This window comes from Phascolarctos cinereus, unplaced genomic scaffold (assembly GCF_003287225.1).
Source record: "Phascolarctos cinereus isolate Bilbo 61053 unplaced genomic scaffold, phaCin_HiC Scaffold_5;HRSCAF=322, whole genome shotgun sequence".
In the NCBI taxonomy this organism is placed as follows: Eukaryota; Metazoa; Chordata; class Mammalia; order Diprotodontia; family Phascolarctidae; genus Phascolarctos; species Phascolarctos cinereus.
This window is the reverse complement of record NW_027555958.1, coordinates 304,074,445-304,092,280: the sequence shown is the minus strand read 5'-3', so window position 1 is coordinate 304,092,280 and position 17,836 is coordinate 304,074,445. Positions and strand designations below refer to the sequence as shown.

Genomic DNA, 17,836 nt, shown 5'->3' with positions numbered 1-17,836 from the left:
TCACCCACCAAATGTTTCCTTCTTAAATACTGATGGCGAAGGATCAGTGGCTTAAACAACAGCATCCATGGAACACACAGCATTGCAACCACCACCAGAAAGCACTGAACTCCTTGCTGCAGGAGAAAGGAAGAGGAACAAAACATATTACATGTAAATCCATGAGGTCAAACACACAAAGTTTCTAATCACAGCTCAAATGTTCTCCAAGACAAATGCTATGTTTTCTCATAGATCTATAGACAACATAGTCCAATCTCTTGGAACAACTAGAAGATGTGAAGTGTGTTTTCAGTTAGCATTCAGCCCCTTTCCTAGGAAAACTTTAAACAAGCCCTGTGCTCTTCAGCATCTGGAGCTACCAGCACTTCACAAACTCAGCAGAATGTCTGGATCTAGACCTGAATGAACAATCCAAGCCCAAACAGGAGGCACTAACACTGAGAGGGCAGCAGCCAGGTGGCACCATAGTGTACAGAGTGCCAGGCCTGAAGTCATGAAGACTCATCTTCCTGAGTTCAAATCTGGCCTCAGACACTTCCTAGCTGTGTGATCCTGAGCAAGTCACTTAACCCTGTTTACCTCAATCTCCTCATCTGTAAAACAAGCCGGAGAAGGAAATGGCAAACCACTCCAACATCTTTGCCAAGAAAACCCCAAGTGGGGTCAGAAAGGGTCAAACACAACTGAAACGAATAAACAAGAACAATTACTAAGAACAGTCAAGGACCCCACGTCTGTTCAGGAACAAAACCACAGAAATTCTGGGAGCATCAGACTTCCACAAGTGGCCTAACAGGTCAGGCCCATCAGCCAGGAAATGTTCAGAAGACTTTCAACCTGTGGAGCAATTTGAGCTTCAATAGATAGCTAAGACCCTAGGAGGGTAACTGCTCTGAGGGGCTACTCTGAAATGCCCCCAAAACTTAATTCCCTTTTTTTTTAAACAATCAACTACAGTGGACAGAGATGCTACAACATAGTTTTCTTCCACTACACTTCAATTTTTCACTTGAAACAGCGTCCTTCTCCATAGCAAAAGAATTAATTTTTTCAGAGCACAAGGTATGGTCTCTAAATGGAAGATATAGGAAGAGGGAAAAGGAAGGGAAGGGGAAGAAGGAGGAGAAGGGGGAAGGAGATGAGAAGAGAGTAAGTGTTTATATAGCACGTAATATATGCTAAGCACTTGTACTAACATTATCTCATTTACAAATATTATCTCAACCCTGTGCTGTTATTAACCCCATTTTTCAGTTGAGGGAACTGATGCAAACAGAGGCTAAGTGATTTGTGAAGGTCATATAACCAGGAAGTGTCTGAAGTGGGATTTGAAATCAGATATTTCTGACTCCAGGCCTAGTATTCCATCCATTGTATCACCTAGCTCCCAAGCTCTGAATGAATGACAACTAATGCAAAGATGCTTATGTCTAAAACACCAGATCTTCTACTTACTGAATAACTGAGTATGTCAGACTGACCTAGGTGCATTCTTGGGATGACCCACCTGCCCAGAATAAAGCATCTTATTACTGGAGTCCGAGTAGGAGAAAAGGAACATGTTTATAAAATGGATCAGAAGGCTTGGCGCATCCTTAGAAGAATGAGCATCATAGGCTGTCCATTTATAAAAAATGAGGATAACCAAGTAGCCAAACAATGAAGTTATGAAGATAATTTCAGGAATAAACTCAAGGTAGATATTCAGAGGCTTCTTGAAATAGCTGCAGAAGGAGAGACAAAGGATCAAGCTGAACAGATTATCTTAAGGCAGTGTTACCTTTCTTTGGACAAAACTGTGTGGATGATAAAGTACAAATAGCATAGCCTGACTGACATTCAAGGCCTTTGTCAATCTGACTCCAAGCTACCTTTCCAGTCTTGGTTTACACCCCTCTCCTTCATGAGCTATTATAACCCTTGGCTCTTCCCCAATTCTGTCTTCACTACTATTAAGAAGTAGCAGAAAAAAACTTTGGTATTATAAGAACATTCCAGAATCAAACTTTAGCCCCAATCTCAAGGATCATGAAAGGAATTCTAAATTATGCTCCTCTCCCCAAATCCCCCATTCACACCATACAAATGAGAAAGGGACTTTGGAGAGTATACCCCTAAGTTGTATAAAATAATTATGTGTAAACACATAACATCCACATATTATGCAAACTGAAAGACAAATTTTTAAAAAAAGATTCAAAAAATGCTACAAAGTTGTAAATTTTAGATGAATGTAGGCTAACCTTATTCTGAAAAATAAAATTAAAGTAATAGGAAATCTGAAGAACAAAGGCCTAGTTAAATACTCCCTGAAATGTTGACATTTTTTTAACCAAGTATGTCCCTATATTGGAAAGAGTAACTCACGTATGGTTAAGAAGGCTGAGAGTAACACCAAATATCATGTGGATTATACCAAGGATGACAGACATTTTCATCTTAAATGAGTTGAGGAAGGTCAATTTATTGGTAGCAATGTTCCAAATCTGTCATATAAGACAAAATTTTTTTGAAAAGTCAGAGACATTAGGTAGATGCAACAAGTTTCATCAGCAAAATTACTGCAGATCTCTCTCTCTCTTTTACACACACACACACACACACACACACACACACACACACACCCCCCTTAAGCCCTGATTCATGTCACTATCTTGTTAAAAACCTTCAATTGTTTCTTTATGATATACCAATTAAGTTCAAACTTTATCTCAAATGCAAGCCTCTTCATGATCTGGCTTTATTATACCTGTCCACTCGGAATTCTACAGCCTAAGGAGACTCCTTTCTGTACTGTTTATGCTATTTCCTTCATCTGAAACATTCTTTCTATCTACCCTCATCTGTATGTGGCTAAATTCTATCCATCCACTAAGATCTAGATCAAAATACCACCTCCCTTATGAAGCCTCTCCAATCACCTTATCCAGAAGTGATCTCTTCCTCCCCTCAACTCATATACTGAACTTAGTGTCATATCATATAGAACTAAGATTTTTTTAAAAATTGTAGGTATTGGGTACAGATATTTTTTCTAATAAGCTCCTTGAAGGTAGGTAGGGCTATGACTTGCAAATCTTTTTTTTTCACCCACAGAGTAACAACAAACAGGTAGATACCCAATAAACATCTACTGAATTAATTAAAACAAACAAAAATTATCTCTCTGCAAAGGCACTCTACTTGGTACTAGACATACAAAGATGAAAAATGGCATGATTTCTGCCCTTGAGAAGCCAAAAAATCCAGTGGGATGGTAAGAAGGGTAAGATGCATACATAAATAATGTAAGTTAAAATAAAAGTGCCTAGAAGATATCAGAATAAGACAACAGAACAGGGAGAGAAAATTCAATTCTAGTTGGGAATGGGCTGTGTGGAGGAGGTGGCAATTGAAGGAAGGGAAGAATTTCAAACAGGCAAAGTCATAGGAAAAATCCATTTCAGGTACAGGACAAAAGATTAAGAATGCACTGAGGTAGGCAAGGGTAGGCTAAGATCTGGCAACAGCAAGTAGCCCAATTTGCCTGGAACATGGAAGGCCTGAAGGAGAGGGGTGTAAACCAAGACTGGAAAGGTAGCTTGGAGTCAGATTGACAAAGGCCTTGAATGTCAGTCAGGCTATGGTATTTGTACTTTATCATTCACACACTGGGAGGCCACTGAAAAGGTTTTTAGTAGAGAACATGATTAGTAACCTTTTCACTAGGAAATCAGTTCAAAGAAAACTAACTTAGCCATGGCTTAAGAAATGAGTTTTAAGACTTAGGCTGTGATTTCAATATCAGTTTTCCCTAGTTCACCACTGAACCACCTCCACTGAGTGGAAGGGATACTCCTAGGAAGAAAATTTGAGGCCCCATTCTTCTATTCACTTATGGTTTTGACCACTACCGACTGAACCTCCCTGGAAAAGGTCCAGGTCTTCAAAGATTCCACAATTAAGCTGTCTTTACTTTCTTTTAACCAGGGCTCAAGTAAAACAGAAAAAGGGACAAACATATAGGAAGAAAGAGCTCTCACCGGATCAATGCCAAAAGGGTAAGGTCCCTCGAACACACCTTTGATGGCAGGGTCTAACTGGAGAACAGGATTTCCTCGAAGTGTGTCTTCTCTAGTGAGGTAGGTTAAAAAAAAATCACATTTACTGGTTTGGCTAAGAAAAGAAGACCTTGGGCTAGAAAATGGCCTTGCAACAAAAAACAGAAACTTATTTGTTAGAAGAGGGAGAATGGTTATGGCTGGGGTGAGAAAGGGAAGAAGCAAACCGCTGAAGTGAGCTGAGAGACAGAAAAAAAAAAAGAGGAAATATACCTATAATGAATCAAACATATCCCAAAGGAAGAAATTTAAGGGTTCTTTTTTTGATATTTTATTACTTTATAAAAAAAGCCAATGGGTCTGCTTCCTGATATTTTTGAATCCTACCAAAATAATTCAGTTTGTTATATATAAGGACACTGTATCCTTTTTGAAATAGGGAAACCTTTTTGCTAACTTAGCCATTCCCTAAAGAAAAACTAGCTCTGGGTTTTTTGTGGTACTCTGAATCAGTGGTATCAAGCTCAAAGAAAAAAGGGGTCACTAAACCCTATATTAGGATCTCTTGTGGACCGCATATTGCCTTAGAAAACTGTTAACATTATCTACGTTCTACTATATTTTTGTTTTGTTAAATACTTCTCAATCACATTTTGATCTGGTTCAGGCTGCACTTGGGAGTGCACACCTCTGCTCTAGGTCACCACCAGTCTAGAAAAACAAAGCTGAGCATAAGAAAAGAAATAGCTTTGATCTTTGGCTCCTCTAATAACTTACGTCCAATTAGATGTGAACATTGGCCTGACGCTCCAGGATGACCCAAATATGTTAAGTGCCTTGGAAAAGCAGTCATTGTAGATAAGTCCAGTGTAGATGGAGAACACACCCATAAGCAGAATGATATACCGACCATTAAACACAGTGCTAAACATCTGGCATATGGAAAGAAAGCAGAGCCTAAGTACATATTTACAGGATCTGGTCTTGGCATAATGCTGACAAATGTCTCTAAGAATGTAGCATCCCAATCCCCCCATGTGTTCCATGATTTATTTTGGGTCAAGCAACTCAAAGAAAAGACCAATGCTAGCTACATGTTTAGTTTCCCAGGTAGCAGCCTGTGACTAGTGTTTTAGTCATTAGTGACTAGTAATAATCTATTTCTCTCTTCCTGTTTATTTTCCTGACAAAATCTATAAGGTGACCAAGAGGGTTATATTACTGATGAAAATTTAAGCAAAAGCTTCCCCCTCCCCCCTTAAATATCAGTGCAGCTCTTGAAAGGGTGACTTAGCTTTACCTCATTCTCATTCTTCTGGGAGAGGATTCGGCTCTCTCTCATCACCATCCAGATAGCAAAGAGGGTCATCAAAATCCCATGGCCAAAGTCTCCAAACATGACAGCAAACAGGAAAGGGAAAGTGATGATGGTATAGGGAGCTATACAGGAACCAAAAGACAGAAAGTGGGGGAAAAAAGACTAAGTGTAGAAATCAGTAATAATGTTGATCTGTTGAATCCACCATAATCCTCTCTATATTTTGTTAATAACATAAAAGGACCTTCTACTCTAAGAAATCTGAGATCAATTGTCAGACCAGATGGTTATTGGGGAAATATCTTCCTGGTGGGGTCTACAATCACAAAGTCACAAAGCAACTTTGACTTTTAACTGTAAACGAAGGTGAAAAAAGAAATGAAAGGGGCAGCTAGGTGGTGTAGTGTACAGAGCACCGGCCCTGAAGTCAGGAGGACCTGAGTTCAAATCCGGCCTCAGACCAAACACTTGACACTAGCTGTGTGACCCTGGGCAAGTCACTTAACCCTAACTGCCTGAACAAAAAAAAAAGAAAGAAAAAGGAAATGAAATAATAGCTCAGTTAAACCTCCTATTCCCTTTCTCTGACTTCAGTACCACCATTCCTAAGATAGGTTTGTTTGTTGGTTTTTTCCCCCTACGGTACAGTTATTATTTTTCAATAAATGATTCTGCTAGGAAGTGAAAGATGTCCCACACCCAGGATAAGGCTAGTTCTATTTTCAGCTTGTGATGTAAGAATACGAGGCTTTGAGAAATTCTTTCTCCAAGAACTACATCAAGTTATTTGAACAGTAAGCCATATCTTGTCTAAGATATTATCAGTTGATATTTTGCAATCTGATTTGACTAAAATATGCTGCCATACCTGAAAAAAGCAGAGCCAGTAAGATTATCTTTACAATATAGAATAGTCATAACCAGAAATCAACATTTTACTTGGAACTGCTTCTGCTAGTGCTTTGCCAAAAGAAGGCTAAGTATTTTATAGCCATAAGGAAACATGTTAACAGTTTAATACAATAAGTTGTTCTAACTTCCTTATAAGATGCAAACAGTCATTTGTATGAAGTCTAAGGTTTCATATGCAAATCTAGGACTGACAGTAGTTCCATGTGAGCCAAAATGGACAACAGCACCAGTCCAATTGCCAACAGGGATATTATCTATTATCAGAAGACTTTTGTCAGTTTATCCTGGCTGTTCAACAATGAGTGAGATTTTTTGTCCAGCAGTATCTCTCACAGAAAAATGTCTAGGATATTACCTGGATTAATCTCCCGGTATGTTCCAATGCCATAAGCATCTACCAAGTTCTGAAAGCCAGATGTAAACTTGTTGGTTTTGTTATAAGTTGGGGGAGTCTGGTTTGTCTGCATCCTGTTCAGAATGGAAGGCACTGTAGAGCCACTATGCTCCTGTGAAATAGCAGGCATACAATGTTAGACTACTTTTCCAAGGCTTTGGGGGAAAATGGGACTAAATGCAAAACTCACAAGGAAAGATTTAAACTAGTTATCAGAAAGAATTTCCTTAAAATAAGTTACTTAATTCTAGTACTGGCGACTAAAGAAAGCTGTGGAATCAATCTCCCTAGGAAACACTCAAGTCTGACTATCTTTTTCACTCGCCACTTGTTACCAGATCCCCCTCACCTCAAAATTTCTCTGAATCTTCTCTTCCTTTCCTTCATCTCAAAAGGTGTTTTTCCTCTCCAAGATTAAATCTTCCCTTTTGCTTTTTCTCCCATTTCTGCTCATTTCTTTTAAGACCTCAATCTACTAATGATTCCCTCTCCCTATGGCATCTTCAGTCTCTCCCTCTTCATCTGGTTCCTTCCCTCTCTGCTTTCTCTCCCCTGACCCTTGGATATACTTGAGCTATTGCACTTTATTTTTCCTTTCACCATCAAATTTCTTAAACAAATAATTTATATTTGCTGTTTCTACTTCTTCGCCACCACTAATTTTAAAATCAGAATCACAGAATTTCACAGTTGGAAGGGATATTGGTAGACAACTAGTCTCACACATAAACAAAACAAATTCCCACTATGATATACCTGACAATATACGAAATGACGAGCAGGCAGACTTCAGAAAAACCTGGAAATACTTGTATGGACTGATGCTGAGTGAAGTGAGCAGAACCAGAAGAATGTTGTACACAGTAACATCCATGTTGTGCGATGACTAACTTTGATAGACTTAGTTAGCCCTTATCAGCAATGCAAGGATCTAAGACATCTCCAAAAGTCTCATGATAGAAAATGCTATCCACATCCAAAGAAAGAACTATGGAGTTTGAATGCAGATCGAAGCATACTATTTGCATTTTTTCTTCTGTTTTGTTTTGTTTTCTCTTTCTTGTGGTTCCTCCTATTGGTTCTAATTCTTACTTACAACATCAGTAATGTGAAAATGTGTTTAATAGGAATGTATATGTATAGCCTATATCTGATTTCGAGCTGTCTTGGTGAGGGAGGTGGGGAAAGAGGAGGAGAAAAATTTAAAACTCAAAAGCTTATGGAAGTGATTGCTGATAACTCTAAATAAACAAACAAGCAAACAAACAAACATACACACACACCTAACAAGTCATCATCCAGTCTCTGACGATTTCCAAGAAAGGGTAACCCTACAACCAGCCATGGCAGCCCATTTTACTTTTAGATAACATTTAATTGTTAGGAAGTTTTTCCTGACACCAAGTCTCAATTTGTCTCTCTAACATCCAGGTCTCTGGAGCCAAACAAAACAAATATAATCCTTGAACACAGCTATCACATCCTTTTCTCCTCTCCTGCCCTCCAAATCTTCTCTTCTTCTCTACGTAAAACATATCCATCCATTTCCTTCAACCAATTTTCATATGACATGGCCTCAAGGTCTTTTACCTTGTTCCCACTTAACAACTGTCTCCTTAAACTGCTCAGGTAGAACATAAAATGCTTTGTAACCTGCTTCTCTCCTTATATCCAGCAAATATATATCCTCTCAAAGGTCAAAGAGATGGCTAACTAATCACCAAACCCTTTTCTGTTGATTCATGTTCCTTGACCTCTCTGCTGATTCTGACAGTAATGACTGCACCCTTCAATTGGCTTCTGTGGAGCCATACTACCCTGGTTCTTCTCCTACCTCTGTAACCACTCCTTTTCTTTCCCACTGGATGGTTTTTCTTCCACTTTTGACATGTGAAATGTAGGTCTCCTCCAAGTTTTTACCCTCAACCTTCTTCCTTTCCTATATGTTTTCCCTAGGAGACTTCTGCCCTCACAGCTTCTACTATGCCCTCTATGGTATTGAGCCCCAAATACACAACTCTAAATCATATCTTCTCCTGAGATTTAGCATCCTGCAGATTAGTTTTTTATTTTTATTTTTTTGGAGGCAATTGGGGTTAAGTGACTTGCTCAGAATCACACAACTACTAAGTGTCTGAGGGCACTCCTGACTTCAGCTGCCCCTAGATTATTTTTTCAAATGGTAGATTACTAACGTCATTGATTACTGAGTCTTGTGTACCTAACCTATTCCACTGATCCATCCCTCTATTTCTTAGCCAGTACTAAGTAGTTTTGATGATTTCCGTTTTACAATACAGTTTTAGATCTGGTATAGCTAGGCCACCTTCCCTTGCATTTCTTCGCATTAATTTCCTTCATATTCTGGACCTTTTGTTCTTGCAGATGAATTCTGTTATTATTTTTTCTAGCTCTATAAAATAATTTTTGGTAGTCTGATTGATATGACACTGAATAAATTAATTAATTTGGGTAGAATTGTCATTTTTATTATATTAGCTCAGCCTATCCATGAGCAACTGATATTTTTCCAACTATTTCTTTCTGACTTTTGTGTGAAAAGTGTTTTGTAATTGTGTTCCTATAGTTCCTGGGTTTGCCTTGGCAGGTAGACTCCCAAATATTTTATATTGTCTACAGTTACTTTAAAAGGAATTTCTCTTTCTATCTCTTGATGCTGGGCTTTGTTAGTAATATACAGAAATGCAGATGACTTACATGGGTTTATTTTGTATCCTGAAACTTTGTTAAAGTTGTTAATTATTTCAAGAAGTTTTTTAGTTTATTTCTCTAGGGTTCTCTGAGTATACCATCATATCAGCTGCAAATAGTGATAGTTTTGTTTCTTAACTGCCTATCCTAATTTCTTCAATTTCTTTTTCTCTTATAGATAAAGCTAATATTTCTAGTACAATATTGAATAACAATGGTGATAATGGATATCCTCATTTCACCCCTGATCTTACTGGAAATGATTCTAGCTCATCCCATTACATATAATGTTTACTGATGGTTTTAGATAGATGCTATTAACTTTTAAAGGAAAACTCCATTGATTCCTATGCTCTCTGGTGGTTTTTTTTTAAAAGGCATTTGGGGTTAAATGACTTGACCAGGATCACACAGCTAATAAGTGTCAAGTGTTTGGTCTGAGGCCGGATTTGAACTCAGGTACTCATGACTTCAGGGCCAGTGCTCTATCCACTGCACCACCTAGTTGCCCCTCTGGTGTTTTTAATAGGAATGGATGTTTTATTTTGTCAAAAGCTTTTTCTGCATCGACAGAGATAATCACATGACTTCTGTTAATTTTGTTATTGATATGGTCAATTATGTTGATAGTTTTCCTAATACTGAACCAGCCCTGCATTCCTGGTATAAATCCCACTTGATCATAGTGTACTATCCTTGTGATAAGTTGCTGTAATCTCTTCGCTAATATTTTATTTAAATTTTTTGTATCTATAATTTATTAGAGAAATTGGTCTATAATTTTCTTTTTCTGTTTTGGCTCTTCCTGGTTTAGGTATCAGCATTATATTTGTATCATAAAAAGAATTTGGTAGGACTCCTTCTTTGCCTATTTTTAAAAATAGCTTATATAGGATTGGAATTAATTGTTCTTTAAATGTTTAGTAGAATTCATTGTGAATCCATTGGGCCCTGGAGATTTTTTCTTAGGGAGTTCACTAATGGCTCGTTCAATATCTTTTTCTGAATTAGGATTAATTTTATTTCCTCTTCTGTTAATGTGGGTAATTTATATTTTTGTAACTATTCATCCATTCTACTTAGATTGTCAGATTTATTGGCATACAGTTGGTTAAAATAGCTCCTAATTATTATTTTAATTTCCTCTTCATTAGTGGTGAATTCACCCTTTTCATTTTTGATACTGGTAATTTGGTTTTCTTCTTTCTTTTTTTAAATCAAATTAAACAAAGGTTTATCTATTTTATTATTTTTCCCATAAAACCAGCTCTTAGTTTTAGTTTTCACTTCAATAGTTTCCTAATTTTAATTTTATTAATCTCTCTTTTGATTTTCAGAATTTCTAATTTGGTATTTAATTGGAGATTTTTAATTTGTTCTTTTTATAGCTTTTTTAGTTGCATGCCCAACTCATTGGCCTCTTTTTTCTCCATTTTATTCATGCAAGCATTTAGAGATATAAAATTTCTCCTAAGAACCACTTTGGCTGTATCCCATAAGTTTTGGTATGTGGCTCATTACTGTCATTCTCTTGGATGAAGCTATTGGTTGTTTCTATGATTTGTTGTTTTACCCACTCATTCTTTAGGATTAGACTATTTAGTTTTCAATTAATTTTTAGACTATCTTTCCATGGCCCTTTGTTACATGTAATTTTTATTGCATCATGATCTGAAAAGGATGCATTCAATATTTCTGCCTTTCTGCACTGGATTGTGAGGTTTTTATACCCTAGTACATGGTAAATTTTTGTGTAGGTGCCATGTACCACTGAGAAAAAGGTATATTCCTTTCTATACTCCTTCACTTTTCTCCAGAGGTCTACCATATCTAACTTCTAAAATTCTATTCAACTCTTTAATTTCTTGTTTATTTTGTGGTTAGATTTATCTAGTTCTGAAAGGGGGAGTTTAGGATCCCCCACTAGTATAGTTTTGCTGTCTATTTCTTCCTGTAACTCACTTAACTCCTCCTCTAAGAATCTGGATGCTATACCACTTGGTGCATATATATTTAGTAGTGATATTACTTCATTGTCTATGGTACCCTTTAGCAAGATGTAGTTTCCTTCTTTATCTCTTTGAATTAGATCTATTTTTGCTTTTACTTTGTCTGAGATCAAGAAAGCTACCCCTACTTTTTTTTTACTTCAGCTGACACATAAATATAGTCTGCTCCAGCCTTTGACACATAATATATTCAATTCCAGCCTCAGATTGTTTTTAAAGAAAATTTTTATTGATATCTTTCATTTTTATTTCACCAACATTTCCCAATATATCTGTCTCCTCCCCTTCCCTCACAGATATCTCCTATAATAACAAATAAGATTTTAAGAAAATACTCCAGCAAAAATCAAAACATCAAAAGAGTCCTGAATTTTCAATCATTAGTAAGATAGTTCCGACTGTACCACCAGCACCTTAAACATACCTACAAACACATCTCCTAACAACCTTGCTTCCAGTAATTGTACCTTCCATTCTCCCAATCACACAGGCTCAAATTTTCAGAACTGCCTTTGATTTCTTCATCAACCACATTCAGTCCCCAAGTAATTGATTTTTCTTTCTCAATCTGTTATTCCTCCAATCCTGTTATTCAGGACTTTATTACCTCATGCTTGGACAGCAGTCCAATTACTTTCAGTTCTCTCCTTGCCTTTAGATCTCTTCTCCTCCACTCTGCCCTGCCCTATATACAATATCATCACATTATCTTTCTCAAGCACCCCCTTCTGCTCAATAAATTTTTTTATTCTTAACTTACACAAACACCAAAAAAAAGGCTATTTCCATCTACATAGTCAAACGTAAAAAAAGGACTCTGTATGAAACTACATATTCCGTATTTCCATTCCATATCACTGACTTTTTAAACAAGCATATAACAAATTCCACACATTACTTTCAAAACCGCCTTTCTTGTCTGTGCTTCCTTCTGGATTTGCTTCTGTTTTCAGCTGTGCACTTTAAAAAATGTCTCAGTGGCCTTCTTTTTTTTTTTTTTGCATCACTATTGCAAATCTCCTTCTCCCCTTATCTCTCTTGATTAAAAACTGAGAGAAGAAAGAAAAATTACTCTTGTAACAATTACACTAATAACTTGCAATAGCTCTCCACTCCTTACTCAACAGTCTAAAATTCTAGCTTAGCATTCAACTCCCTCCATAATCTAGGCTGAACCCACTTTTCCAGCCTTACCCTCCACTATTCCTCTACACAATACCTAGATCTCAGTTCTTCTATATTACCTGATATTCCCTCAACACCCATTAAACTTTTCCTTCATGGCTTTGCTCATGCTATTCTCTGCCTGGAATGTTCATGCCACTTATCAGACTCCTGTCATCCTTCAAGACCCTGCTCAAATGCTACCTCCTTTCCAGCTTTGCCTAGAACAGTTAGCTTGGAACACTCATAGCATTTGTCATTTACTACACTGTGTTATTTATATGTGTCTAAATTGTAAGCTCCCTGGGGACAGGTACTATGTTTGTTCGCTCTCTGTGTTCCTCAGAGAATCAAGCTGAGTGCTGTGGATATAATAATTAAATTATTTTTAATTTGTGGCAGATTTGTGGCCTAGTTTGAGGTATATCTTAGATTGGGTATGGCCAGGGAGGAGGTTTGGAATTATTTTAAAGAATTCTGATAAAAAAGCTAGAAGCCAATGGCAAAAGAATCTAAAAGGGAAGTCAGTCGAAGAGGGATGCGGATGCTGTTGAGATTGAAATTCTGAAGATGATTCCAATGAAAAGAAAAAGCAGCATGTGGCTGAACAGGGAGCTTACCAACAAGTTCAGATTTTAAAAGCATTTACAAGAGATGAAAGCAAGGACAGAAAACTGAGGATACATAAAAGAGGAACAAGGTTATGTTAGAATAGTGTCAGGAAGGTTAAAGATCAATATGAACTAAGGATTGTGTTATAAACTGAATATAACACAAAAGGCTTTTTTAATTACATTAAGGGCATGAAGAAGAGCAACGGTGGAATAGGATCATTGCTTCTGGAAGGAAGGACAGGATGATGACAGAGGCAGAATATTACCTAACACCTCCATTCATTTTGTCTTCTCTACCAATGAAGTAATTCACAAAGGAGAGAACAAAAACTGTTATAAGGAAGTTGAAACCTAAGAAAAATGATGAGATGTTATAAGCACCTAGCTGCCTAGCTATCCTCAGTATGTCCAGGCTGCCTGGTCTGGGTAAATAATATCCTAGAGCAGGGGTCAACAAACTATGGTCCAGGGCCAAATCCAACCTACTGCCTATTTTTGTACATCTGCAGAGCTAAAAATGGGTTTTACTTTCTTTTTTTTCTTATTTATTTTTAGTTTTCAACATTCACCTCTGTAAGATTTTGAGTTCTAAAATATCCTCCCCCCTCCACTCCCCCACTCCCATGACAGCATGCAATCTGATATAGGTTATACATGTATGATATTAAATATATTTTGACATTAGTCATGTTGTGAAAAAGGAATCAGAATAAAAGGGAAAAACCATGGGAAAGAAAAAACAACAAAAGAAAGAGAAAATAGTATGCTTCAATCTGCTTTCAAGCCTCCATAGTTCTTTCTCTGGATATGGATAGCATTTTCCACCATGAGCCTTTTGGAATTGTTTTAGATCACTGCATTGCTCAGAAGAGCTAAGTCTAACAAAGTCAGTCATCACACAATGTTGCTGTTACTATGTAAAGTGTTCTCCTGGTTCTGCTCATTTCACTCTGCATTAGTTCATGCAAGTCTTTCCAGGTTATTCTGAAGTCTGCCTGCTCACCATTTCTTATGGAATAATAGTATTCCATTACATTCATATACCACAACTTGCTCAGCCATTCCCCAACTGATAGGCACCCCCACAATTTAATGGTTTTTATTTTCTTAAGCATAACAAAACTTTATTTAGAAATGTAAAAACCATTCTTAGATCTAAGGCAAATGTAGTTTGCTAACCCTTCTCCTAGAAAAAATAAACTAAGATGTGACTGATCTGTCATCACTGATCCCTGAGATCTTCTGGATAATTTAGAAAGATACCATAGAACTAGAGATGAACAAATGTCCAAATGTTTTTTAAAAGTCCAGAAGATGGACTCTTCATAGGTTGGTGACTTTGATTCCTTAAAACACACACTAGAATAAAATATTAAAAGGGTGGTTTGAAAGTAGATGTCCATTGATGGTGGGATGGCTGAACAAACTGTGGTACATGAACACAATGGAATTTACTGTGCTATAACAAAGGATGACTATGATGAATAAAAAGAAGCAAAGATTTAAAAGTTAGATGGACTGAAGCAAAGTGAAATAAGGAGAACCAGGAAGACCATATATAGAATATTACAACGTTAATGGAAAAAACAGCAACGAAACTTCTTCATAGAGGTGATGGACTGTGGATGTTGAACACTGAATATGATGCCAGATTTTTTTATATGTTAATTAGTTTTGTTAATTTCCCCCCCTCTTTTTATATCTTTATTAAAAGAGATAGCCCTCTGGGAGGGGGAAGGTACACATTGGGAAATGTAAGTGATATAAAATCAAAATATAACAACACAAATTTATTTTTAAAAATGAAACTGCTTTGTAAGCACTTATAAAGAGAATAAGGAACCAACATGGGTCCATTAAGAACAAGCCAGGCTAGACTAGCCCCAAACTTCACCTTTTTTTTTTGCTTTTGCTTTAAAATTTTTTTTCTTTAGATTATCATTACCTTGACTAACATCAACACAGATGAACATTTCCTATACATAACAGAAAAAAAGATGACTGTATACGAAACTGAGTATCCACTATGTACAGCCTGTTTTTTAATCTATTTCAAATTTAACATGGTAATCTCAAAACTACCTTGCTAATCTGTGTCCCCTTCTGAACTTGCTTCTGTTTTATTCTCTTTCTTTTTTAATGATTCACTGAAGGTCTTTTTAGTTTAATTATCACTACCCTCCTCATGTGTGCACTCCCCTCCCATCCCCAATTTGTCACCCCACAGACACTCTGATGAGTTTACCTCAGGTGGTCTTCAGACAAAAGACATATACATACATACATACATACAAACACACACATAAAATGCATTGCCAGTTGGTATTTAAATACTTTAAAGTTTTATATAATATACAAGAGATAACACACTTCACTAATGTAATCTTTGAGAACCATGGGTCCTCTCCACCTCAGAATGAGGCATGAAGATAAGATTTTAATGGAGTTGATCATAGGCTGAATTCCATTAACAGAAGTATAATGAAGAGAAGGACAGTTTTACCATACTTTGCCTTGACAGGCCCATATCTGGAGTTCTTGACAGTATATTTTAGAAAAAATATAGGCAAACTGAAACAGGGTCCAGAAGAGGGCCCTGTGATGCTAAGAGAACTCTAACATTAGTAAAAGGAATTGGGGGCGTTAAAAATGGGAAAAGAATTGAGAGGGTGAGAAAAAGCATCTGTCTTCAAATATGTGATAAGTTATCACATAAAAGAGGAGCAGAACTAGACGGCAGAATGAGATGGAAGTTACAGTGAAAGATATTCAATATAAGGAAAAAAAAATTTCCTAACAATCAGTGCTGTTCCAAAATTAGAACGGGCCCTTGCCAGAGGTAACAATTCAACCCAATAAACACTTAGTAAATAACCATATGTATGGTACTGTGCTATGCACTGGAAATACAAAGACAAAAGTGAAAATTCCTCTCTCAAGGAATTTATGTTCTACTGGTGGGCTACAACATGTAATTAGTCAAATATAAATATGATAATCAAGGAAGAGAAAACTAAGAACTTGGGGCAGAGGGGTGGGAGAAGAGAGAAATCAGGACAGATTTCTTATGGCAGCTATCATATGAGCTGTGCTTTGAAGCATGCTAGGAATTCCAAGAGGCTGAGATGAGAGCAGGCACACTCCAGGCTCTCCCTCTCCGGAGGTAGGGGGTTTCCTACAGACAGACATCTTTAAGCAGAGGGTGGATGGCCACCTGTCAGGGATGTGTGTACAGAGGCTTTATGTTTCAGGAGAGATTACCAGAATTTCCTCTCTCAGGAGAGAGGGCATCCTCTGAAGCCTCTTCCAACTCTAAGATTTTATGATTCTAGCTTTATCTTTAAAGGGCATTTAGGGGGTAAAGATAAAATAAAAAAATATTAAAACACTCGGGAAGACCATCATGTAAATGCAAAGAATCAGAACCACTGCCTTTGTGGAGTTTGTGGGAGCATGTCAGCCCCACAATACTCACCGTGCCTCTCCTCAGAGCAAACTGGATGGAATCTAGGTCAGCAACAGGGCACCAGACCTCGGCAATCAGACACTTCTGGGTCACATCAATGTTGCACAGGTTCAGGGTATGGTAGATGGCCTTCATCTTCCGCACTTTGATGAACCAGACACGGATGTTTTTAGCAGCTGCCTGGAGGACTCTCTGTCGGTGATCCTCTGTTTGGTTTAGAACCTTACATGAAAAGAAGGAACAAGTAAGCCTTGCAGACAAGATGCTGTTGTATATCTCAAGAGGCAACTGACAGAGAAGCACAGCTCTGAATTTAGTTTCTATCTTTCTTTTCCTCTGGCTGAAATGGTCTTCCTTAGCCAAAATGGCAGAGAATTACTCCCCAATTAAGCGCCACTTTGTTGATTTTCATTTAATGGAATTTTTCCTCTGTGATTAAATTGAAAATAGAATAAACTGTTCATTGATTTCCTGGGATTGACTCACACGGATTTTTAATTTGTCATCTAGGGTTTGTAACTCAGGGTTACAAAGTGCCATAAAAAGTACCATAACAGTGGGGCACTGACTTGAGGAATGGACAAAACCATACTTCTGAGTAGGGAATTGAATTCCATGGGAAAACCTACCTATCTAGTACCATTATCAGAATACAGTAGGAAGAAGGCCTATTGTGACTATTCTACATTATAAGATCTACCTGTAATATGTAATACTCTGAGGGACCACGGGGTGTGTGCCTGGAATGCCCCACACTACTATAATCATGTGTTTATAGTCAGGTATTTGCCCTTTTGTCCAATATCCTTGAAAAAAGTTCCAACTGTTTACATTTATGAGCCAGTGCAGCTTTCCCTTTAAGGAATTCCATTATAAAGATAAAAGTGTGATGGAAGAGGCAGTAGCTACCATTCCACCTTTCACCGCTCACCACCAAATATTTAAGATCTCAAATAGATCTCAAATCAGAGCCCTAATACCACCTATATGATCTTGGGCCAGTAGCTTAACCTCCCTGGGCCACCCTAAAGGACTAGGTGGCCTTTAAGTTCTCTTACATCTCTGGATCTACAAGAGGATGGTTACCACATTTCTGCAGAATTTGAATTTCCATGTATTTTTGGAGGAGGGAAGGACATAAAATGCTATATAGAGAGATACAGGCTTGGAGGCTCCCTGCCCCCTGATCAAGAACCCTGCTCAG

At 37.5% G+C, this 17,836-nt stretch overlaps 1 protein-coding gene across 5 annotated transcripts in view; it reads right to left on the bottom strand.

Annotated features, from left to right (window-relative positions):
* Positions 1-17,836, bottom strand: part of ATP6V0A1 (ATPase H+ transporting V0 subunit a1) — a 60,388-nt gene that overhangs the window by 18,370 nt on the left and 24,182 nt on the right. For all 5 annotated transcript variants that reach the window (XM_078156044.1, XM_020972570.2, XM_020972572.2 and 2 more), the window contains exons 10-17: positions 16,642-16,854; positions 6,629-6,779; positions 5,344-5,483; positions 4,821-4,975; positions 4,026-4,116; positions 2,371-2,489; positions 1,511-1,727; positions 9-116 (exon numbers count right to left, since the gene is read on the bottom strand). In XM_078156044.1, coding sequence (XP_078012170.1) covers positions 9-116; positions 1,511-1,727; positions 2,371-2,489; positions 4,026-4,116; positions 4,821-4,975; positions 5,344-5,483; positions 6,629-6,779; positions 16,642-16,854 — 1,194 coding nt within the window. The remainder of the gene's footprint in view (positions 1-8; positions 117-1,510; positions 1,728-2,370; positions 2,490-4,025; positions 4,117-4,820; positions 4,976-5,343; positions 5,484-6,628; positions 6,780-16,641; positions 16,855-17,836) is intronic.